The sequence below is a fragment of the Kogia breviceps genome, chromosome 1 (genome assembly GCF_026419965.1).
Source record: "Kogia breviceps isolate mKogBre1 chromosome 1, mKogBre1 haplotype 1, whole genome shotgun sequence".
Classification (NCBI taxonomy): Eukaryota; Metazoa; Chordata; class Mammalia; order Artiodactyla; family Physeteridae; genus Kogia; species Kogia breviceps.
This window is the reverse complement of record NC_081310.1, coordinates 49,160,277-49,180,846: the sequence shown is the minus strand read 5'-3', so window position 1 is coordinate 49,180,846 and position 20,570 is coordinate 49,160,277. Positions and strand designations below refer to the sequence as shown.

Sequence of the window (20,570 nt, the reverse complement as noted above, 5' to 3'; positions counted from 1 at the left end):
AAGATCAATGAAACCAAGAACTGTTTTTTTGAAAAGGTAAATAAAATTGATAAACCTTTAGCCAGGATCATCAAAAAAACAAGAGAGAAGACCCAAATTAAAAAAATAAGAAATGAAAGAGGAGAAATAAAAACTGCTATCACAGAGATTAAAAAAAAATCATAAGAGAATATTATGAACAGTTACATGCCAACAAATTGAACAACCTAGAAGAAATGGTCAAATTTCTAGAAAAATACAACTTTCAAAGACTAAATCAAGAACTAGACAATCTGAACAGACCAATCACTACCTGTGAAATTGAAATTTTAATTTAAAAAACTTCCAGAAAGCAAAAGACATGAATGAATGGCTTCACAGAAGAATTGTACCAAACATACAAAGAAGAGTTAATACCAAACCTTCTCAAACTATTCCAAAAAAATTTTAAGATGGGAGAACACTCCCAAATGCATTCTATGAGGCCACCATTACCCTAATACCAAAATGAGTCAGGATGGTGTTGTGGGAAGACTCGAAGTTAGCGTCTCTGCACAACTATGGCACCTGCCAGCCGCTAGTGGGAAACCCTGATGACCAAGGAGACAGGAGGAACCCTCAAGTGAAATGGTGGGACAGAGGAAGGAGGAGAATTGGAGGTCAGACAGGATCAGCACCCCTGAGGCCGGGCCATCAGGAGAGGCAGGCGGAAAGAGCCTTCTGAGAGGAGTGGGAAAGCAGCGGAGGGCAACTGCCTCACCCACTCGGGCCCAGGGAGCCTGCTGCGCTCCCAGGGTGGTCTCCTGCCCTCCAGGGTTCCCCTTCCCCATGGCCGCATTGGTACTGGGGGCATGGGGGGGGGACGCCAGGGAGATCAAGAGAGTGAGGCAGGAGGGGCCCTCTGAGAGGAGCGAGAGGAGCAGAGGGCATTTGCCCCACACATTCGAGCCCAGGAAGCCTCCTGGGCTCCCAGGGGAGGTCCCCCACCCTCTAAGACCAGGGGTGGTGGGCAAGCCTGAGCCGCTTCTTTTGCGTTGAGGCTAAGCCCCATCCCCCACAGCCCCCAGGGCCTTTTCCCGCCCTGTGGGTCCTGAGCATAGGCCACGCCCACCACCCAAACCTTGCCCTTGCTTAGGCCCCACCCTCCACAGCTAAGGTCTCCCCTTTTTTCTTTTCCCTCCTCTTTTTCACTATTGTGGTACAGTTGTAAATTCTGGTTGTTCATTTATCTACATTTTTATTTTTGTATTCTTTCTCACATATCTGTTAGTTTACTAGTTTAATTCTATTTTTTTACTTTGTTATGGTTCTTTTTTTTTTTTTTTTTTTGCCACCCCATGCAGCTTGCAGTATCTTGGTTCACAAGCCGGTGGTCAGGTCGAAGTTCCTGCAGTGAGAGCTCGAGTCAGAACCACTGGACTAACAGAGAACCTCAGTCCCCAGGGATTATTCATCAGAGTGAGATCTCACAGAGGTCTTCATCTCATCACAAAGACCCACCTCTACCCAATAGCCTACATATTCCAGTGCTGAAAGCTTCAGGCCAAACAATCACCAAGATAGGAACACAATCCCACTCATTTAAAAAAAAAAGAAAAAATGAGACAGCAAAAAGATATGTCACAGATGAAGGAACAAGGTAATAACCTACAAAACCAAACAAATGAAGAGGAAATAGGTAATCTACCTGAAAGAGAATTCATTGTAATGATAGTAAAGATGATCCAGAATCTCAGAAATAGAATGGAGGAATGGATTGAGAAAATTAAAAAATGTTTAACAAAGATCTAGAAAAACTAAAGAACAAACAAATAACTGAAATGAAAAATACACTAGATGGAATCAATAACAGAATAACTGAGGCAGAAGAACTAATAAGTGAGCTGGAAAACAAAATGGTGCAAATAACTGCCAAGGAGCAGAATAAAGAAAAAAGAATGAAAAGAATTGAAGACAATCTCAAAGATCTCTGGGACAACACTAAAAGCACCAACATTTCAATTATAGGGGTCCCAGAAGAAGAAGAGAAAAAGAAAGGGCTTGAGAAAATATCTGAAGAGATTATAGGTGAAAACTTCCCTAACATGGGAAAGGAAATAGTCACCCAAGTCCAGGAAGTACATTGAGTCCCATACAGGATAAACCCTAAGAAAAACACACCAAGACACATATTACTCAGACTAACAAAAATTAAATTAGAAGAAAAAAATATGAAAAGCAGCAAGAGAAAAACAAAAAATAATATACAAAGTAATCCCCATACGGTTATCAGCTGATTTTTCAGCAGAAACTCTGCAGGCCAGAAGGGAGGGGCAGGATATACTTAAAGTGATGAAACAGAAAAACCTACAACCAACATTACTCTACCCAGCAAGGATCTCATTCAAATTCAACAGAGAAATCAAAAGCTTTTCAGACAAGCAAAAGCTAAGAGAATTCAGCACCACCAAACCAGCTTTACAACAAATACTAAAGAAACTTCTCTAGGTGGGAAACACAAGAGAAGAAAAAGACCCACAAAAACAAAACCAGAACAAGAAAATGGTAATCAGAACGTATATATCGATAATAACCTTGAATGTAAATGGATTAAATGTCCCAACCAGAAGACACAGATGGCTGAATGGATACAAAAACAACACCCATATATATGCTGTCTACAAGAGACCCATTTCAGACCTAGGAACACACACAGACTGAAAGTGAAGGGATGGAAAAAGATATTCCATGAAAATGGAAATCAAAAGAAAGCTGGAGTAGCAATACTCATATCAGACAAAATAGACTTTAAAATAAAGACTGCTACAGCAGATAAGGAGGGACACCACATACTGATCAAAGGATCAATCCAAGAAGAAGAGTTAACAATTATAAATATTTATGCACCCAACACACAAGCACCTCAATACATAAGGCAACTGCTAACAGCTATAAAAGAGGAAATCAGCAGTGACACAATAATAGTGGGGGACTTTAACACCTCACTTACAGAAATGGACAGATCATCCAGACAGAAAATTAATAAGGAAACACAAGCTTTAAATGACACAATAGACCAGATAGATTTAATTGATATTTACAAGACATTCCATCCAAAAACAGCACATTACACTTTCTTCTCAAGTACAGATGGAACATTATCCAGGATAGATCACATCTTGGGTCACAAATTAAGCCTCAGTAAATTTAAGAAAATTGAAATCATATCAAGCATCTTTTCTGACCACAACACTATGAGATTAGATATCAATTACAGGGAAAAAAACATAAAAAACACAAACATGGAGGCTAAATGATACGTTACTAAATAACCAAGAGATCACTGAAGATATCAAAGAGGAAATCAAAAAATACCTACAGACAAATTACAACAAAAACACAATGATCCAAAACCTATGGGATGCTGCAAAAGCAGTTCTAAGAATGAAGTTTATAGTAATACAAGCTTACCTCAAGAAACAAGAAAAGTCTCAAATAAACAATCTAACCCTATGCTTAAAACAAGTAGAGAAAGAAGAACAAAGAAAACCCAAAGTCAGTAGAAAGAAATCATAAAGATTAGAGCAGAAATAAATGAAATAGAAACAAAGAAAATAACAGCAAAGATCAATAGAACTAAAAGCTGGTTCTTTGAGAAGATAAACAATATTGATAAACCATTAGCCAGACTCCTCAAGAAAAAGAGGGAGAGGACTCAAATCAATAAAATTAGAAATGAAAAAGGAGAAATGACACCGCAGAAATACAAAGGATTATAGGAGACTACTACAAACAACTATATGCCAATCAAATGGACAACTACGAAGAAATGGACAAATTCTTGGAAAGGCACAATTTTCCAAGACTGAACTAGGAAGAATTAGAAAATATAAACAGACCTATCACAAGTAATAAAATTGAAACTATAATTAAAAATCTTCCAATCAACAAAACTCCAGGACCAGATGGCTTCACAGGTGAATTCTATCAAACATTTAGAGAAGCACTAACACCCATCCTTCTCAAACTCTTCCAAAAAATTACAGAGGGAGAAATACTCCCAAATTCATTCTACAAAGCCACCATCACCCTGATACCAAAACCAGAAAAGATATCACAAAAAAAGAAAATTATAGACCAATATCACTGATGAACATAGATGCAAAAATCCAGAACAAAATACTAGCAAACAGAATCGAACAACACATTAAAAGGATCATACACCATGATCAAGTGAAATTTATCCCAGGGATGCAAGGATTCTTCAATATATGTAAATCAATCAATGTGATACACCATATTAACAAATTAAGGAGTAAAACCATATGATAACCTCAATAGATGCAGAAAAAGCTTTTGACAAAATTCAGCACCCATTTATGATAAAAACTCTCCAGAAAATGGGCACAGAGGGAAACTACCTCAACATAATAAAGGCCATATATGACAAACCCACAGCAAGCATCATCCTCAGTGGTGAAAAACTGAAAGCATTTCCACTAAGATCAGGAACAAGACAAGGATGTCCACTCTTGCCACTATTATTCAACACAGTTTTGGAAGTCCTAGCCACGGCAGTCAGAGAAAACAAAGAAATAAAAGGAATCCAAATTGGAAAAGAAGGAGTAAAACTGTCACTGTTTGCAGATGACATGATACTATATAGAGAAAATCCTAAAGATGCCACCAGAAAACTACTAGAACTAGTAAATAAATTTGGTAAGGTTTCAGGATACAAAATTAATGCACAGAAATCTCTGACATTCCTATACACCAACAACATAAAATCAGAAAGAGAAATTAAGGAAACAATCTCACTTACCATCACAACAAAAAGAATAAAATACCTAGGAATAAACCTGCCCTAAGAGGCAAAAGACCTGTACTCAGAAAACTATAAAACACTGATGAAAGAAGTCAAAGATGACATAAACAGATGGAAAAATATACCATGTTCTGGATTGGAAGAATCAATATTGTGAAAATGACTATACTACCCAAAGCAATCTACAGTACCAATGCAATCCCTATCAAACTACCAATGGCATTCTTCACAGAATTAGGACAAAAAATTTTACAATTAATATGGAAACACAAAAGACCCCAAATAGCCAAAGCAATCTTGAGAAAGAAAAATGCAGTTGGAGGAATCAGACTCACCCACTTCAAACTATACCACAAAGCTACAGTAATCAAGACAGTATGGTATTGGCACAAAAACAGTATAGATCAATGGTACAGGATAGAATGCCCAGGGATAAACCCACACACATATGGTCACCTAATTTATGACAAAGGAGGCAAGAACATACAGTGGAGAAAAGACAGCCTCTTCAATAAGTGGTGCTGGGAAAACTGGACAGCTACATGTACAAGAATGAAATTAGAACACTCTCTAACACCATACACAAAAATAAACTTCAAATGGATTAAAGACCTGAATGTAAGACCAGACACTATAATAAAACTCTTAGAGGAAAACATAAGAAAAACACTCTTTGATATAAACCACAGCAAGATCTTTTTTGACCCACCTCCTAGAGCAACGGAAATAAAAACAAAAATAAACAAACAGTATTTAATTAAACTTCAAAGCTTTTGCACAGTAAAGGAAACCATAAACCAGACAAAAAGACAACCCTCAGAATGGGAGAAAATACTGCAAATCAGACAAAGGATTAATCTCAAAATCATACAAACAGCTTATGGAGCTCAATATCAAAAAAGCAAACAGTCCAATTAAAAAATGGGCAGGAGACCTAAATAGACATTTCACCAAGGAAGACATACAGATGGCCAAGAGGAACATGAAAAGATGCTCAACATCACTAATCATTAGAGAAATGCAAATCAAAACTATAATGAGGTATCAGCTCACACCGTCAGAATGGCCACTATCAAAAAATGTAGAAACAATAAATGCTGGAAAGGGTGTGGTGAAACAGAACCCTCTTGCACTGTTGGTGGGAATGTAAATTGATACAACCACTATGGAAAACAGTATGGAGGTTCCTTAAAAAACTAAAAATAGAACTATCATATGACCCAGCAATCCCACTACTGGGCATATACCCTGAGAAAACCATACTTCAAAAAGAGACGAGATGGACCTAGAGTCTGTCATACAGAGTGAAGTAAGAAAGAGAAAAACAAATATCGCATGCTAACACATATATATGGAATCTAAAAAAAAAATGATACTGATGAATCCAGTTGCAGGGCAGAAATAAAGAGGTAGACGTAGAGAACAGACTTGAGGACATGGGGTGGGAGGGGGAAGCTGGGCGAAGTAGCATCAACATATATGCATTACCAAATGTAAAACAGTTAGCTAGTGGGAAGCAGCAGCATAGCACAGGGAGGTTGGCTCGGTGCTTTGCAATAACCTAGAGGGGTGGGATAAGGAGGATGGGAGGGAGGCTCAAGAGGGTGGGGATATGGAGACATATGTATGCATATGGCTGATTCACTTTGGTGTACAAAAGAAACTAACACAGTATTGTGAAGCAATTATACTCCAATAAACATCTATTAAAATTATTTTGAAAAGCAAAATAAAAAGAGTCAAAGACACTACCAAAAGAGAAAATTACAGGCCGATAACTCTGATGACTATAGCTGCAAACATTCTCAACAAAATTTTAGTGAACCAAATTCAAAAATACATTAAAAGGATCATATATCATGATCAAGTGGGACTTATCCCAGAGATGCAAGGATGGTTCAATATCTGCAAATCAATCAATGTGATCTACCACATTCATAAAACATGAATAAAAATCACATCATCATCTCAAAAGACACAGAAAAAGCATCTGATAAAATTCAACACGCATTCATGATAAAAACTCTCGTCAAAGTTGGTAATGAGGCACATATCTCAACATAATAAAGGTTGTTTACAACAAACCCACAGCTAACATCATACTCAACAGTGAAAAGCGTAAAGCATTTCCTCTAAGATCAGGAACTAGACAAGGATGACCACTCACGCCACTTTTATTCAACACAGTTTTGGAAGTCCTAGCCACAGCAGTCAGAGAAGAAAAAGAAACAAACGGCATCTAAATTGGAAAGGAAGAAGTAAAACTGTCAGTATTTGCATATGACTTGATACTCTATATAGAAAACCCTAAATTCTCCACCAAAAATCTATTAGAACTAATAAATGAATTCAGTAAAGTTGCAGGATACAAGATTAATATACAAAAATCTCTTGCTTTTCCATACATTAATAATGAACTATCAGAAAGAGAAAGCAAGAAAACAAGCCTGTTTAAAATCCTATTTAAAATCGCATTAAAAAAACCTAGGAATAACTGTAACCTCAGAGGTGAAGAACCTATACTCTGAAAACTATAAAACATGAATGAAAGAATTTGAAGATGATAAATGGAAATGGAAAGACATCCCACATTCCTGGATTAGAAGAATTAATATTGTTAAAATGTCCACACTACACAAAGCAATCTACACATTTAATGCAATCTCTCTCAAAATACCAATGGCATTTTCCACAGAACTAGAACAAATCATACTAAAATTTATAAGTAACCACAAAAAAAGACCCCAATTTGCCAATGCAATCTTGAGAAAAAAGAACAAAGCTGGAGGTATCACATGCCCTGACTTCAGAGTATACTACAAAACTACAGTAATCAAAACAGCATGGTGCTGGCACAAAAACAGATAATTAGATCAATGGAACAGAACAAAGAGCCCAGAAATAAACTCACACATTTATGGTCAATTAATCTATGACAAAGGAGGCAAGACTATACAATGGAGAAAAGATGGTCTCTTTAATAAGTGGTGCTGGGAAAACTGGACAGCTACATGTAAAAGAATGTAATTAGAACATTTTCTCACACCATATATAAAAATAAACTCAAAATGGATTAAAGATCTAAATGTAAGACCTGAAATGATAAAACTCCTAGAACACAGCATAGGCAGAACACTGTTTGGCATAAATCATAGCAATAGTTTTTGGATCTGTCTCCAAATGCAAAAGAAACAAAAGCAAAGATAAACAAAGGGGACCTAATTAAACTTAAAAACTTTTGCACAGCAAAGGAAACCATGGTCAAAACAGAAAGACAACCTACAGAATATCTGCAAATGATGCAACCAACAAGGGGTTTTTATGCAAAATATACAAACAGCTCATATAACTCAATATCAAAAAACCAAAAAGTCTGATTAAAAAATGGGCAGAAGATCTGAATTTTTCAAAATTCATACATTTTTCCAAAGAAGATATACAGATGGCCAACAGGCATGCAAACAGACACTCAAAATCACTAATCATCAGAGAAACGCAAATCAAAACCACAATTAGTTATCCCCCCACACCTGTCAAAATGGCCATCTTCAAAAAGTCCACAAATAACAAATGCTGGTGAGGATATAGAGAAAAGGGAACCCTCTTGCACTGTTGGTGGGAATGTAAATCGGTGCAGCCACTGTGGAAACAGTATGGAGATGCCTCAAAAAACTAGAACTACCATATGATCCAACAATTCCACTCCTGAGTGTATATCTGAAGAAAATGAAAACACTAATTCAAAAAGAAACATGCATCCCAATTTTCATAGCAGCATCAATTTACAATAGCCAAGATATAAAAGCAATCTAAGTGTCCCTCAAGAGATAAATGGATATGGAACTCCCTGGTGGTCCAGTGGTTAGGACTTGGTGCTTTCACTGCCAGGGCACAGGTCCAATCCCTGATTGGGGACTAAGATCCCACAAGCTGACTGGCGTGGCCAAAAAAAAAAACCCCCAAAATAAAACAAAACAAAGAGATGAATGGATAAAGAAGATGTGTCGTGTGTGTGTGTGTGTGTGTGTGTGTGTGTGTGTGTGTGTGTGTCTATATATGTATGTTTACTCAGCCATAAAAAAGAATGAAATTCTGCCATTTGCAACAATGCAACAATAACATCCTCTAGGATGGACCTAGAGGGTGTTATGCTTAGTGAAATAAGTCAGAGAAAGTCAAATACTCTATGTTATCACTTACATGTGGAGTCTAAAAAACTTTTTATAAAACAAATGAATATAACAAAACAAACAGACTCACAGATATAGAGAACAAACCAGTGGTTACCAGTGGGAGACAGAAGATGGGAGGGGCAAGATAGGGGTAGGGCATTAAGAGATGTAGACCACTATACATAAAATAAATAAGCAACAAGGATATATTGAACAGCACAGGGAAGTGTAGCCATTATTTTGTAGTAACTTTAAATTCTATTAAAATATTAAATTACTATGCTGTACACTTGAAACTAATATAATATTATAAATCACCTATACTTCAATTAAAAAAATAAGAAGACAACTCAACTTAAAAATGGGCAAAAGACTCAGAGACATTTCTCCAAAGAAAATATACAAATGGCCAGTAGGTACGTGAAAAAATATTTAACATCACCAGTAATTAAGGAAATGCAAATCAGAACTACATTAAGATACTTCATACCCACCAGAATAGCTAAAAAAAAGTTTTTAAGATAATAACAAGTGTTGGTAACAATGTGGAGAAACTGGAATCCTCATATATATTGCTTATGGGAATGGAAATTTGGAAACACTTTGGCAATTCCTCAAAAGGTCAGAAATAGAGGTACCATATGACCCCAGCAATTCTACTCCTAAATATATACCCAAGAGAAATGAAAGCATGTGGCCACACAAAAATTTGTACACAAAAATTCATAGCAGCATTATTCACAATAGTCAAATGAGCAGAAACTCAAGTGTCCATCAATTAATGAATGGATAAATTTGAATCCATACAATGGACTATTTATTGTTCAGCGATAAAAAGGAATACTGACACATATTACAACATGGATGAAGCTTAAAAACATTATGCAAAGCGAAAGAAGCCAGACACAAAAGGCAACTATCTATCTCTGAAATGTTCAAAACAGGCAATCCATAGAGATAAAAAGTAGATTAGTAGTTTCCAGGGACTTGTAGAAGGGAATGGGCAATGACTACTAATAGATATGGTGTGTCTCTTCAGGCTGGTAAAATGTTCTAAAATTAGACAGTGGTGATGATTATATAACTCTGAAAATATACTGAAAACCACTGAATTTTTCATTTTTTAAATGGTGAATTTTATGGTATGAGAATTCTATCTCAATAAAGCTGATATTTAAAAAATCTTAGGTACATCTGCCACCAAGATTCTGACAGTGCACCTTCTCCACTGACAGGACAGTATTCCCACAATAGGTTTTTCAAACTGTAGAGTTACATTACTGAAAATGTTTTTTTCAAATTCTGCCTCTCTATCTCCTTGAAGGACATGTCTTCCTGGTTGAAAATCACTAGTCAAAACCATAGTAAATTACATAAAATTAAATGATTAATGATGGTAATAAAATTAGTACTAGACATTCTCTGTAGAAATAACTCTGTCATTATTTTTAGTTATTATTAATATTGTAACTCAATGAAACTGAGTTACAGATTAGTGCCTATAACAAGGTTAATGGCTACTTAAAGAAGATTGTTGAAATCAGATTATCTCAGAAATAACAACAGTGAACCTAATTTTCATCTTTTCTGACATTCAAACCATTTTTATCCAAAACTTACGTGGTGTAGCCATTTTTGTGAAGATAGGAGTCACAATATCTTCCAATTGCTGTTTCTGCTCAAAAAGCTCATTAATGGAAGCTTCTAAATGGGTTTCCAGCCATTCATTTTTTATACGGCATGCATTGAGGATGGTATTCTAGAGACAGAAACAAAGAATTTACTTTCCACTTGTTTATTTAAAAATAAAACTCTACAGCACTGTGCAACAGAACTTTCTGTGATGATGGAAATGTTCTCTATCTGCATTGTCCAATACAATCACCATTAGACATACATAGCCAATGAGCACTAGAAAAGTGGCTGAGGAACTGAATTTTTAATTTTATTTAATTTTAATTAATTCTAATTTAAATAATCTCATATGGCTAGGGGCTACTATATCTGACAGTGCAGCTCTAACATTAGTGGAATGTGCATATAAAGAAACTCATAATCTAGAGTCATGAAGCCTTGGGCCAGTCTACACCTGCTCCCTAATTCTTTATTTTCAATGAGCCCTGTGATAAAGAAAAGTGTTTGCAAAGGTTGGGAAAAAATGGGTGAATGGTATGAGCTGCATGCAACTCAACGGACAATGCCAAGGACATTTTATTCCTTCTCAGGTGGTTCACAGGAGAAGAAAGTGCAAGAAATGCAAAAAGAGCTCCACCTCACTGAAAACCTCTCAACTTGCATTGCAAAACCATCTCTTTGCACATGAGCAGCAAACTGCTGATATCTGATTTAAGATGTTCATTACTCTGGTTTGTAATAATAAACAGACATGAATAAATGTATTATATGTCCTGTCCATATTATTAAACAAGAGTAGTATATACAGAAGTATATAGAATAAAGTGTATTTATAAAGATGTTCATAATATATTCTTTAAAGGAAAAAAGAAAATTAAAGAACAATTTGTATATTATGATCCCATTTTTATAAAAGCAAAATCTCTTATAAAACTATGTGTGCATACATGTTTATATAAGTGAAGGGGAAGTATGATGAGATTAACACAAAATTGTTATTAGAACCACACGGTAAAAAGACTGGAAAGGGAAAAAAAACTATTAAGTTTGCTTTAGATGTTTCACTTTTATTCTAATCATTACTATATTTTCTAGCTCAAGTAACCAAATATTTGAAAACTGAAATTAAAAAGGCTTTTATAGTAACTAGTTTGACAAAGCACGTCCATGCCAGAAAGACTGTTTTGCAGATCTAATAGCTGAAATAGCTATTCTAATAGAATTCTGCCTATATTTCGTTTCATAAGAGATTTTGTAAAGTGTTTTACAAACAAGTGAAATGTGTAACTTAGCATGTTCTCAGACTTGATGATGTCTTATACTTTTAGCAATAGCTATTCTTTTTCATCAGAATTATAAGTCACAGAAAATTCATAGAACTTCCTGTACAGAAATGCAGGAAATAATTTAAAACCCAAACACATTTCTAATACCTTGAGCGTATCTTTTTAGTGTACATCCAAAGTAATAAGCTAGTTCACATGCAGTACTTAGTATATAGTAAATGTGGCAAGCTGGCTTTACAATTAGCTATCTTCACATCTGTGTATCTTTTTTCACCATTATGTTAAATTTGATACATTAAAAAATATGTACTGTGTATATACATATTTACAAAAATACATGATATATATCTAAGTTTTAAAGCAAAATAATGAACTGACTATCAGCGGATCCCACTAATCAACAGAGGAACAAGAACACTGCCAGTACTATTAATGCTGTTCCTGTGCCCCTCCCTTATACAGCTGTTTATTAAGAAAGGAAATAATGAAGGAAGGGAGGGAGAAGAGAGCAGTGAGGACCGCTACCTACCTCTAGTGCATTAGTATAGAAATTAAAGATACAAGGCAAAAATCTCAGAAGACTTCAGAGCAAACTATAATCACAATGCAGTACCTTGTCTTCCTTAAAAAGCTTCCCTGGTCCCTTTGCTGTATCTGTAACAATTGCAGAGACCTTTGCAATATATTTTTTCAGCGCCAGCCTTGCATCTGAAAGAACAGAACAGTAAAATGCATAATAATAAGACAAAGACCAAAAAATATGCATTACAAACATTACATGTTTGTAATGTACATATCTCCAGAGCTTTATAAAGACTGCATAGGAGTTTTGTTGCAGTTGTTTTCCTTGGGGAACCTCCAAAGGATAACATTCAACTAGCACAGGGCTTCCCTGGTGGCGCGGTGGTTGGGAATCCGCCTGCCGATGCAGGGGATACGGGTTCGTGCCCCGGTCTGGGAAGATCCCACATGCCGCGGAGCGGCTGGGCCCATGGGCCATGGCCGCTGGGCCTGCGCGTCCGGAGCCTGTGCCCCGCGGCGGGAGGGGCCACAGCAGTGAGAGGCCCGCGTACCACAAAAAAAAAAAAAAAAAAAAAAAAAAAAAAAAAAAAAAAAAAAAAAAAAACAACAACTAGCACAGCACTTTGGGGCACTAAATTGCGCTAAAATTTTTAAAGAGCAAATAAATATAAAATGTGATACCCGATACCAAATAGACTATATAGTCTATCAAAATATCTACTCTGGGGAAAGGAACAAAAAACATTTCCAAGAGAAAAACTGTCACTTGCTTTACCCTTCTTTATCCTTCAAAATAAATTCAAATAGCTTCCCTCTTTTTAAAAAAAAAAAGTGTTTAAAATAATTCCATTCTCTATAGCACCCGTCGCAAAATTTGCAAGACCTGTTTAAACAAAATTACAACACTTTGAGAGAAATAAAAGACTCAAATAAATGGGAAGATTTACCATATTCCTAGACGGAACAACTGAATATAGTAAATGGTAGATTAGCCTCAAATTAATTTAACAATTGATGTATTCATTTCCTGTGGCTGCTATAACAAATTGCCATAAATTTGGTGGCTTAAAGCAACACAAGTTTATAGTTTATCCTCTTACAATTCTAGAGGCGAAAAGCCTGAAATCAGTTTAGCTGATTGTGTTGGCAGGGAAGATTCTTTCTGGGGGCTCCGAAGGGAGAATTTATTTTCTTGCTGTTTTCAACCTCTAGTGGCAGCCTGTACCCCTTGGCTGTGGCTCCTTCCTCCATCTTCAATCAAACTACACCACTCCAATGTCTAGTTCCATCATCAGATCACCTTCTCCTCTTCTGTGTCAAATCTCCTCCCTCTCACTTACAATAAGGACACTTGTAATTACATTTAGGTCCCACCTGGATAATCCAGGATAATCTCCCCATCTGAAGATCCTTAATTTAAGGATCTGCAAAATCCCATATGAGGTAACATTCACAGGTTCCAGGGATTAGAACCTAGATATCTTTGGCAGACTTTTTTCAGCCTACCACAGTCGGCCCTCTGACCTCCCAAAACTCATACCTACCTCACATGCAAAATACATTTACCCCATGCCAACATCCAAAAGTTTCAATCCAGTACATCAACTCATGTCCAAATGCTCATCTAAAATATCAGCTCAAAAGTCTCATCTCATCATCTAAACAAGGTATGCATGAGACATTAGTATGATCCATCTATCCTGGGGTAAAATTCCTCTCCATCTGTAGACCTGTGAAACTAGAAAACAAAGTTCTCTGCTCCCAAAATACAATGGTGGGACAGACACAGAGCAACAGTTATAGATAATGCCATTCAAAAAGTGAGAAATTGGGCTTCCCTGGTGGCGCAGTGGTTGAGAATCCGCCTGCCGATGCAGGGGACACGGGTTCATGCCCCGGTCTAGGAAGATCCCACATGCTGCGGAGCGGATGGGCCCATGAGCCATGGCCGCTGAGCCTGCGCGTCCGGAGCCTATGCTCCGCAACGGGAGAGGCCACAACAGTGAGAGGCCCGCGTACCACAAAAAAAAAAAAAAAAAAGTGAGAAATTAGAGCAAAAAAGGAGTCACCACACTCCCAAGTAATTTTGAAATCCCACAGGGCAAATTCTATTAGGTATCAAAGCCTGGGGATAATCATCTGTGGTGCAAGACTCCATCCTCTTGGCCTGCAGCTCCAGCCTGAAGTCATCCTTCCTTTTTCATGAAAGACAGCACGTTTTTGCAGCTGAATAGTTTTGTCAGTCACAGCTTCAAACCCACCATTCATGTTGCAAGCAGAATTAATTCCCTAAACTGGAATCCAAGGTTTAGGTTTTGGCTCCACTAGCTGGGTGACCTGGAGTCAGTAGTGGCTCCAGAATTCCAATACAGGATGAAGTTTAGCAGAGGAATTAGCTGGAAGAGGGGACTAAGGGACTTGTCAGAGAACTGAATTTATATAATAAGCACACTGATTTTACTAACAGCATATATTTATTTTGGGTGGCTTGGTAGAGAAAGGAGCTTACTGCAATCATCCTCTTAATGCCACCATACCTGTCCTACTGCATTCAGGTTGCAAAATACCATAGACTACGTAGTTTATAAACAACAGAAACTTATTTTTCACAGTTCTGGAGGCTGGGAAGTCCAAGATCAAGCTGTCAACGTGGTTGCAGTCAAGTGAAAACCCTCTTCCTTCATTGCCCGCACCTTCTCACTGTGCCCTCACATAGTGGATGGGGCTAGGGAACTCTGTGCAGACTCTTTTATAAGAACACTAATCCCACTCATGAGGGCTCCACCTTCATGTCCTAAGCATCTCCCAAAGGCCCCACTTCCTAATACCATCACAATGGACATTAGGATTTCAACACATGAATTTGGGGGGAACACACACTTTCAGACCATAGCAATATCTTAACCCCACTAACCTCAGTTTCTCCATTTAGAAAATGGAAGCATTATAGTACCATCCTCATAGGGTTGTTGTAAGAATTAAACACAATGTATTATAGTATAATGCATGCAGATGTCTTGACACAGCGCCTGTCACACAGTAAAGCACTCAATAAGTTTATTATTATGTCACTCCTCTCCTCAAAACTCTGTAAATGACTCCCTATTGACTACTGAATAAAATGTGGGGCCTTCCCAGATCTATCTAGCCACCAACTATCTTTCCAGCTTCATCCCTTGCAACATTCATCCAGAGACCCTGTCCATCATTCACCCCTGTTCCCTCAGCCCCCAGATGTCAACAGGGCTCACTCCTTCAGTTCCTCAGGTCTCTGCTCAAGCATCACCTTAACAGAGAAGCCTCTCCTGACTGCCCTCTATAAAATAACACACTCTCACTCATTCACTTGCTGGCAACTTCATAATCCCGTTACCACTCTATTTTTCTCCGTAACACTGCATAGATACATAGATTTAGATAATTTTATTTTCTGTGTCTCCCTCCTAGAAAGAAAACTCCATAAACATAAAGATTGTTTTATGCCTAGTTGTGTATGTATTCTCAGCTCCTAGAACAGTATTTAGCACATAGGAGGTGCTCAATAAATATTTATAAATGGTTGTCTAAAGGTTTACACAGAATTTCTTTGCTTATTATGTTTCCTCAACCTAAAAGGCCCTCTCTGCATTGCCACCCACCAAAATTCTACTCATTCTTCAAAGCTGACTTTAAAATGCACTTCTGTGAAACTCCTAATTCCCCCAGGTAGATCTCATTGTTCTATCAACTGTGACATGATTATAATTTGATTTAGCTCTGAGTTTAATCTGTCTTGTAATTTTTTGTTATCCTGTTTTTTGCTTCTACCTCTAGACTGTAGGTTCCTTAAAGACAGAGTCTGTGTCACCTTCTTATCATATACCATGCAACCTCACCATCTCTTTTTCACTTACCACTACCTGATAGTACCACACTGCCACCAAAAAGACATAGGTCAAAAGGGGGAGGGACTCAGTATCTGCTTGACTATTTGAAGGGAAGGACATTCCAGAATGAAAAAAACAGAAGCAGATGCTAGGTTGTATGAAATGATACAGTTATAGCTACTTTGTAAGTAGATGTGAAAGTATCATACTTCAAAAGGGTTGGGGAGGACCTTCAAGATGGCAAAGGAGTAAGATGCAGAGATCACCTTCCTCCCCACAAATACATCAAAAATACATCTAGGGGCTTCCCTGGTGGCGCAGTGGTTGAGAGTCCGCCTGCCAATGCAGGGGACACGGGTTCGTGCCCTGGTCTGGGAGGATCCCACATGCCGCGGAGCGGCTAGGCCCCTGAGCCATGGCCACTGAGCCTGCACATCCAGAGCCTGTGCTCCACAATGGGAGAGGCCACAACAGTGAGAGGCCCGCGTACCGAAAAAAAAAAAAAAAAAAAAAAAAAATATATATATATATATATATATATACATATATATACATCTAGAAGTGGAACAGCTCCTACAGAACACCTCCTGAATGCTGGCAGAAGACCTCAGACTTCCCAAAAGGCAAGAAACTCCCCACGTACCTGGGTAGGGCAAAAGAAAAAAGAAAAAACAGAGACAAAAGAATAGGGACGAGACCTGCACCACAGGCAGGGAGCTGTAAAGAAGGAAAAGTTTCCACACACTAGGAAGCCCCTTCACTGGTGGGGACGGGGCGTGGGTTTGTGGTAAGCTTCGGAGCCACAGAGGAGAGAACAGCAACAGGGGTGCAGTGGGCAAAGCAGAGAGATTCCCGCACAAAGGATCGCTGCCAACTAGCAATCACCAGCCTGAGAGGCTTGTCTGCTCACCCACCAGGATGGGCAGGGGCTGGGAGCTGAGGCTCGGGCTTCGGAGGTCGGATCCCAGGGAGAGGACTGGGGTTGGCGGCGTAAACACAGCCTGAAGGGGCTAGTGCACCACGGCTAGCTGGGAGGGAGTCCAGGAAAAAGTCTGGACTGCCTAAGAGTCAAGAGACCATTGCTTCAGGGTGCACGAGGAGAGGGGATTCAGAGCACTGCCTAAACGAGCTCCAGAGATGGGTGCGAGCCGCAGCTATCAGTGTGGACCCCAGAGATGGGCCTGAAATGCTAAGGACGCTACTGCAGCCACCAAGAATCCCGTGTGCAAGCACAGGTCACTATCCCCTCCTGCCCTCCCGGCAGCCTTGCAGCCCGCCACTGCCAGGGTCCCATGATCCAGGGACAACATCCCCGGGAGAGCGCACGGCACGTCTCAGGCTGTTGCAACGTCACGCCAGCCTCTGCCACACGCTCACTCCTCATTCGAATTATAACTACTGTACCCCTCCCTCCCCCCAGCCTGAGTGAGCCAGAGCCCCCTAATCAGCTGCTCCTTTAACTGCCCCCACGTCTGGGCGCAGAACAGATGCCCTCAAGCGACCTACATGGAGAGGTGGGGCCAAATCCAAAGGTGAACCCCAGGAGCTGTGTGAACAAAGAAGAGAAAGGGAAATCTCTCCCAGCAGCCTCAGGAGCAGAGCATTAAATCTCCACAATCAACTTGATGTACTCTACATCTCTGGAATACCTGAATGGACAACAAATCATCCCAAATTGAGGTCATGAAGTTTGGGAGCAACTGTAGACTTGGGATTTGCTGTATGCAACAGACTAGTTTCTGATTTTTATGTTTATCTTAGTACAGTTTTCAGCACTTCTTATAATTGGTGGATTTGTTTATTGGTTAGGTTGCTCTCTTCTCTTTTTTTATTAGTTTTTTAATTTTTTAATTTTAATAACTTTATTTTATCCCACATGCCATGGAGCAACTACAGAGCCTGCGCTCTAGAGCCCGTGAGCCACAAGTACTGAGCCCACGTGCCTAGAGTCCGTGCTCCCAACAAGAGAAGCCACCACAATGAGAAGCCTGCACACCACAACAAAGAGTAGCCTCCACTCACTGCAACCAGAGAAAAGCCTGCGTGCAGCAATGAAAACCCAATGCAGCCAAAAATAAAATAAATAAAATAAAATAAATAAATTTTTTTAAAAAAGAAGTAACAAGTGACACTGCAGAAATACAAAGGATCATGAGATATTACTACAAGCAGCTATATGCCAATAAAATGGACACCTGGAATGGACAAATTCTTAGAAAAGCACAACCTTCCGAAACTTAACCAGAAAGAAATAGAAAATAAAAACAGACCAATCACAAGTAATGAAATTGTAACTGTGATTAAATATCTTCCAACAAACAAAAGCCCAGGACCAGATGGCTCCACAGGTGAATTCTATCAAACATTTAGAGAAGAGCTAACACCTATCCTTCTCAAACTCTTCCAAAATATAGCAGAGGGAGGAACACTCTCAAACTTATTCTACGAGGCCACCATCACCCTGATACCAAAACCAGACAAAGATGTTACAAAGAAAGAAAAATACAGGCCAATATCACTGATGAACATAGATGGAAAAATCCTCAACAAAATACTAGCAAACAGAGTCCAACAGTACATTAAAAGGATCATACACCATGATCAACTGGGGTTTATCCCAGGAATGCAAGGATTCTTTAACATATGCAAATCAATCAATGTGATACACCATATTAATAAATGGAAGGAGAAAAAACATACGATAATCTCAATAGATGCAGAAAAAGCTTTTGACAAAATTCAACACCAATTTATGATAAAAACCTTCCAGAAAGTAGGCATAGAGGGAACTTACCGAAACATAATAAAGGCCATATATGACAAACCCACAGCCAACAACGTTCTCAATGGTGAAAAACTGAAAGCATTTCCACTAAGACCAGGAACAAGACAAGGTTGACCACTCTCACCACTGTTATTCAACACAGTTTTGAAATTTTTAGCCACAGCAATCAGAGAAAAAAAAGAAATAAAAGGAATCCAAATCAGAAAAGAAGAAATAAAACTGTCACTGTGTGCAAATAACATGATACTATACATAGAGAATCCTAAAGATGCCACCAAAAAACTACTAGAGCTAACCAATGAATTTGGTAAAGTAGCCGGATACAAAATTAATGCACAGAAATCTCTTGCAGTCCTATACACTAATGATGAAAAATCTGAAAGAGAAATTAAGGCAACCCTCCCATTTACCATTGCAAAAAATAAAATAAAATACCTAGGAATAAACCTACACAAGGAGAAAAAAGATCTGTATGCAGAAAACTATAAGACACTGATGAAAGAAATTAAAGATGATACAAACAGATGGAGAGATATACCATGTTCTTGGATTGGAATAATCAACATTGTGAAAATGACTATACTACCCAAAGCAATCTACAGATTCAATGCAATCCCTATCAAACTACCACTGGCATTTTTCACAGAACTAGAACAAAAAATTTCACAATTTGTAAGGAAACACAAAAGATCCCAAATAGCCCAAGCAATCTTGATAAAGAAAAACGGAGCTGGAGGAATCAGGCTCCTTGACTTCAGACTATACTACAAAACCACAGTAATCAAGACAGTATAGTACTGGCACAAAAACAGAAATATAGATCAATGGAAAAGGATAGAAAGCCCAGAGATAAACCTACGCACATATGGTCACCTTATCTTGATAAAGGAGGCAAGAATATACAGTGGAGAAAAAGACAGACTCTTCAATAAGTGGTGCTGGAAAAACTGGACAGCTACATGTAAAAGTATGAGATTAGAACACTCCCTAACACCATACACAAAAATAAACTCAAAATGGATTAAATACCTAAATGTAAGGCCAGCCACTATCAAACTCTTAGAGGAAAAGGGAGGCAGAACACTCTATGACATAAATCACAGCAAGATCCTTTTTGACCCACCTCCTAGAGAAATGGAAATAAAAACAAAAATAAACAAATGGGATCTAATGACACCTAAAAGCTTTTGCACAGCAAAGGAAACCATAAAAAGACCAAAAGAAAACCCTCAGAATGGGAGAAAATATTTGCAATGAAGCAACTGACAAAGGATTAATCTCCAAAATTTACAAGCAGCTCATGCAGCTCAATAACAAAAAAACAAACAACCCAATCCAAAAATGGGCAGAAGACCTAAATAGACATTTCTCCAAAGAAGATATACAGATTGCCAACAAACACATGAAAGAATGCTCAACATCATTAATCATTAGAGAAATGCAAATCAAAACTACAATGAGGTATCACCTCACACCGGTCAGAATGGCCAACATCAAAAAATCTACAAACCATAAATGCTG

At 38.2% G+C, this 20,570-nt stretch overlaps 1 protein-coding gene across 10 annotated transcripts in view; it reads right to left on the bottom strand.

Annotated features, from left to right (window-relative positions):
• Positions 1 to 20,570, bottom strand: part of SLC9C2 (solute carrier family 9 member C2 (putative)) — a 155,387-nt gene that overhangs the window by 108,954 nt on the left and 25,863 nt on the right. For 8 of the 10 annotated variants that reach the window (XM_059040854.2, XM_067031466.1, XM_067031471.1 and 5 more), the window contains 2 exons: positions 12,490 to 12,584; positions 10,576 to 10,714 (listed from right to left, as the gene is read on the bottom strand). In XM_059040854.2, the coding sequence (XP_058896837.1) occupies positions 10,576 to 10,714; positions 12,490 to 12,584 (234 nt within the window). Of the gene's footprint in view, positions 1 to 6,927; positions 7,023 to 10,575; positions 10,715 to 12,489; positions 12,585 to 20,570 lie in introns of those variants that run through there. The other 2 variants (XM_067031460.1, XM_067031445.1) reach the window with 1 other exon arrangement.